Source organism: Dendroctonus ponderosae, unplaced genomic scaffold, assembly GCF_020466585.1.
Source record: "Dendroctonus ponderosae isolate FM_Combo_2020 unplaced genomic scaffold, Dpon_F_20191213v2 Dpon_F_20191213_6, whole genome shotgun sequence".
NCBI classification, from domain to species: Eukaryota; Metazoa; Arthropoda; class Insecta; order Coleoptera; family Curculionidae; genus Dendroctonus; species Dendroctonus ponderosae.
Window position 1 is genome coordinate 3,404,743 of NW_026018814.1, and position 4,387 is coordinate 3,409,129.

Sequence of the window (4,387 nt, forward strand, 5' to 3'; positions counted from 1 at the left end):
ATCCGTCATGTCAATTGGTGCTTTGGATGACACCTAATTGGGGGTCCTGCTCATTTAATGCACTCAATTAGGTGATAGCTTAATTGCTACGTGCTTACGCGTGCTATAAACGCCTCAGGGAAAATGATCTTGAAATCTTTGTGCCATCTAGAAAACTGTTAAATGTCCTGCTGGCTGCCCTGAACATCATTGAATTACGTAAATGGTCAATTAATGTCGGAAATTCGACAATTACTCGAGATGATTAGACCGGGTGGCAGGCTGATGAAATTAGACCCTCAGTCCCATCTGTCCAACCCGTTTGACGTGCAATATGAACATTTGGCCCACTCTGTAGCGAAACTTGAGGTCATAGTTTCTCTATGTCGGTTTTTTTCCTTCACCTTTAATTGCTTCCAGGTGGAAAAACTCATGTCCCAGAATGCAACCTTAAGGCTGGCGCTATAAAAAAGAATTAGATAGTGTTAGTTCCGAATGTCCCTTGACCAATAGAAAACTGGTCGTCCGCCCTGAATTGGATGGCAATTAGATGTCGAGGAACAATTTACATTCGGTTTAATTGTGTTAAGAGTGTTTGCATGTTCGTTAATGTTTTTTGGCAAAGTTCAATTAAAAGTTTGAGTCGTCAAGGCGGTTGAGGGTTTAGTTGCGATTGCTTGCGCTCACAATGCGGAAACATTTCTTCTTGTGAGACTCTAATATTTAAATGAGAGCGAAAAAATGTCGCATTCAGTGGTTTACTCGTTTCACCACAACAACAACAACAACAACAGCAAGTGTTTGAATAATAACAGTGTCGCGAAGGGCAAAAAGCATGGTAAGAAGTTGAGGTTTGCGGGTAAAATTGTTCTGAACCCAATTTTGGCAGTTTCAATATTGATTAAATGGTGTTTGTCCCTCAAAAGGGACACTTTGGGCAGTCGATTAGCATTTTAAAGCTGATTAGAGTCAGCGAAGTCAGCTCGCTCTGAAAAGGGTATTAGAGTAGAGTTAACGAGTCGGAAGAGCAGTTAAGGACGATTTAATCTCATTAGGAAACTGTTTTATTGCGCATTACTAACAGAGACTTTTTGTGATTTTCTTGTTTTGCTTGGCGGTTTTCATAGGTTAACAATTTCTCGCCAAGCTGCTAGTCAGAAACACAGTTACATATAACTGAGAGTTTCAACCGTTTCTTGGCTACGCTCTTTTAAACTTTCACGAGCTCTGGATGGTTGAAATTTTTGCTCCATTTTTTTTAAGTTAGAATTTTGCCTAAAATGAGAATTTGCCAAATTTACTCTTTTTTGCAGTTTTTTTTAAATAAATGTTCTTCTTGTGGCATATGGAATGTCTTGGGCAAAATTTTAGACCGGAAAATGTAGCCGGCAGGATCTCAAACACTGAGAATTTTGAGCGGTTTTCACATTAAAATTTTTCCAGAAGGAAATGTTTAATCGAAAAAAGTCATTCTCTATGAAATGCGCTGGCTAAAAAGTGGGTTTTCAAAACGATATCAAGTGTGTTTGAGCAATATCTTTTGAATTTGTCAAAAATTACTAAGAAACTGGCGTCTACAATAGAAGTGAGTTTCCTCTATAAAATCACATAAGAAGTAGAGACATAAGAGAATTGGTTCCCGCGGAATTCATTACTGAACCGAATCGGGTAAAATGGTCGAAGCAGAAAAACGAATTTAAGTCAGACACTTGAAAATGTTTTCAAAATTTCACAAAAAAGCAATACAAATGAAACTTTCAACAATAATAGCGACCTCCTTTCCCTATAAAAGAGTACAAGAATCAACGTTCAAAATTAAACAGTTTCCGAGAAATTAATTATTGAACTAGAGCTTGTAAAATGGGCTGCTGCAGAAAAGCGACTTTGAGTAAGACTTGAAAATTCGTTAAACGTTTTCAAAAATATGCATGCGGACGAAACTGTCACAGTTACCAGCTTGAGGAATTAACTAAAAGTCTTACAAATGAAATTTTTAAGAATAATAGCGTTTACTCTTTTGCTCACAGAAAAGATGGATTTCTTCCAAAGCGATTAATAAGCGAACCATTGGCGATTTCGACTTAATTTGTTGTGTTCCTGAACTTATTTAGAACGCATCAAGCCAGCTCATTAAGAAAATATATAAGTTAATTGAGGAGTGTATGTGTCATGCCAATTGCAACATGGCGTGTTTGTTTTGCGGAGTGTCGTCATTAAATTACGCAAAGGTGTGTTGGAAAATCGACCTTGCAACACCCAGTTTTCCGGGAACATTCTGGCGATGACTGGTGAGGGCACGAAACTGTCCTGTCCTTCCAGGCCTCATTATCTAATCCTTTTTATTATATTTATGCTAATAATCCATCCATTGTGAACGCGTTTCTGAAATGTAATTGACTAAAACATTCTTATGAAAGGAAGGTCTAATTTAATCAGGCAAATACGTTTGTTTCGACGTTCAAAGCAACAAGCTGGTAAATAGAAGCGAACTTGCCAGCATGCAAACGAGGTTGCAGAACTTTGCAATTCCCTTGCCAACTTAACAACTTCGTGGCATGCAAATCGACTCATTTCCCTCGTCTTCCCCCGGATTGGGTCCACTAATTCGGTTGATGCCCCTTTTTCCCGTTAATTTCATGCGTGTTGTTTCAGTAGATTCTCCTCTCAGTAGAACTTGCGGGGACACCACAAGCTCCCCAGGGGGATCGCCAAAACCTCGAGCGCCCACTCCAGGGGTTCTGGCAGGACTGGACCTGTTGCCGGTCAGTATAAACACTTTATTGCGCTTTTCCAAGCCAATAATGCAACTACTTTAGCTGACTTCGAGCGATGAAATCAGCAGGCGCAGAGAACATGCCCTTCGCCAACACTCGTTTTTCCAACTCAGGATTTACCTTCGCAGAGGACACGGGCTGGTAGCGATGGATAAAAATGGTAGGACATTGAAATGGTGCAAACCGTCCGGGCCCAAGCGGTGTAGCGTCACAAATGCGAAGTGTTTCCATGGAAACCAGCTCGTTTTCTTTGTAATCACGCGGGCTAAAAGGGGACGCAGACTGATAGCACCACGGTTTATAATTGAGTTTCTCTAATGCAGTTTGGGTTTTTAGGTTTGAGTGACCCTTATGTAAAATTCAAAGTCGGCGGGCGGCTAATTTATAAATCGCGCACGATATACAGGGACCTGAATCCGGTCTGGGACGAAAGTTTTACTGTGCCCATCGAAGACCCGTTTCTTCCAATTTCCATTAAGGTGTTTGACTACGACTGGGGCTTGCAGGTATTTGCGAAAATTCCCAGTGAAAACTAGTTTGATTGCTGTTGGAATCGGCCTTTTTAGGATGATTTTATGGGATCCGCCACTCTGGACTTGAGCACTTTAGATATAGGCCGCAACAACGACTTAACACTCGCTTTACAAGATCCGTCCCGTCCGGAGATTTGCCTTGGCGAGATCTACATTACCGCCACACTCTATCCGAAAACTCAAGAGGACAAAGAGCAAGTGAGTGGTGGTGGTTTGCAGCAGGAATGGCATCGAAGACGTAATTTGCTTCTAGTATTTCCAGAAAAACAGTCGCATTCAAGACGTGAATAAGCGACTGAAATCGCAAATCTGGAGCTCGGTGGTGACGATTGTTCTCATCGAGGGCAAAAACCTGCTGGCCTGCGATCCGGAAACCGGAACTTCAGATCCTTACGTCAAGTTTAGGTAAGTCGATTTAATAGTTTCGCACTTTCCTGCTTAGTTGCGCTTTTTTAGATTAGGCAATGAGAAGTATAAGAGCCGGATTATTTGGCGATCGCTGAATCCGCGATGGCTGGAGCAGCTGGATCTTCATCTGTACGATGATGGAGATCAACAGCTGGAAATCACCGTGTGGGACAAGGATAGGACTAGGGATGATTATATCGGGAGGTGAGTTTTTTACGGCGTATTAATTGCTGAAGGTGGAGGGGTTTTCGGGATTTTAGGGAGGATCTCACCAGTTTCAATAAATCGCCGCTAAAGCCGTACTCTTTTTGATCATTAAGGGTTTCATTCAATTTTGCTGTTTCGATACTTCAGTCAACGTGTTCTCTAATACAAGTATTTTGTCAATAAACCGCTCCAATTTCGCACGATTGTTTACCCTAAGAATTTCCGCATGCAACTCTTCTATACAGGGTTATTTACGCTATACGGCACGGACGTTTGCGGCTAGCCCGTTTGTTTTTGGCTTTATCTTGAAAATAACATTCCATCTAATAAAATGTTCATGTCTTTTTTTATTTTATCGTATTCGGTTACTAAGTTTGTTACTAAGTTGTAACTAGCCCGTTTGTTTTTTGCAAAGTATTATTTGATGAATCCACAGACGCCTATCGGGTGCATATTTTAAAAATAATTTTGTAATGTACAGAGTGT

General features: G+C 40.8%; 1 protein-coding gene across 1 annotated transcript in view; it reads left to right on the forward strand.

Annotated features, from left to right (window-relative positions):
• Positions 1 to 2,634: 2,634 nt before the first annotated feature.
• LOC109536433 (multiple C2 and transmembrane domain-containing protein) overlaps positions 2,635 to 4,387 on the forward strand; it is a gene marked incomplete at its 5' end in the record, with an annotated part of 7,008 nt that continues 5,255 nt past the window's right edge. The window contains 6 exon segments of the mRNA XM_019902650.2: positions 2,635 to 2,741; positions 2,796 to 2,913; positions 3,090 to 3,259; positions 3,320 to 3,484; positions 3,540 to 3,691; positions 3,743 to 3,898. Coding sequence (XP_019758209.2) covers positions 2,635 to 2,741; positions 2,796 to 2,913; positions 3,090 to 3,259; positions 3,320 to 3,484; positions 3,540 to 3,691; positions 3,743 to 3,898 — 868 coding nt within the window.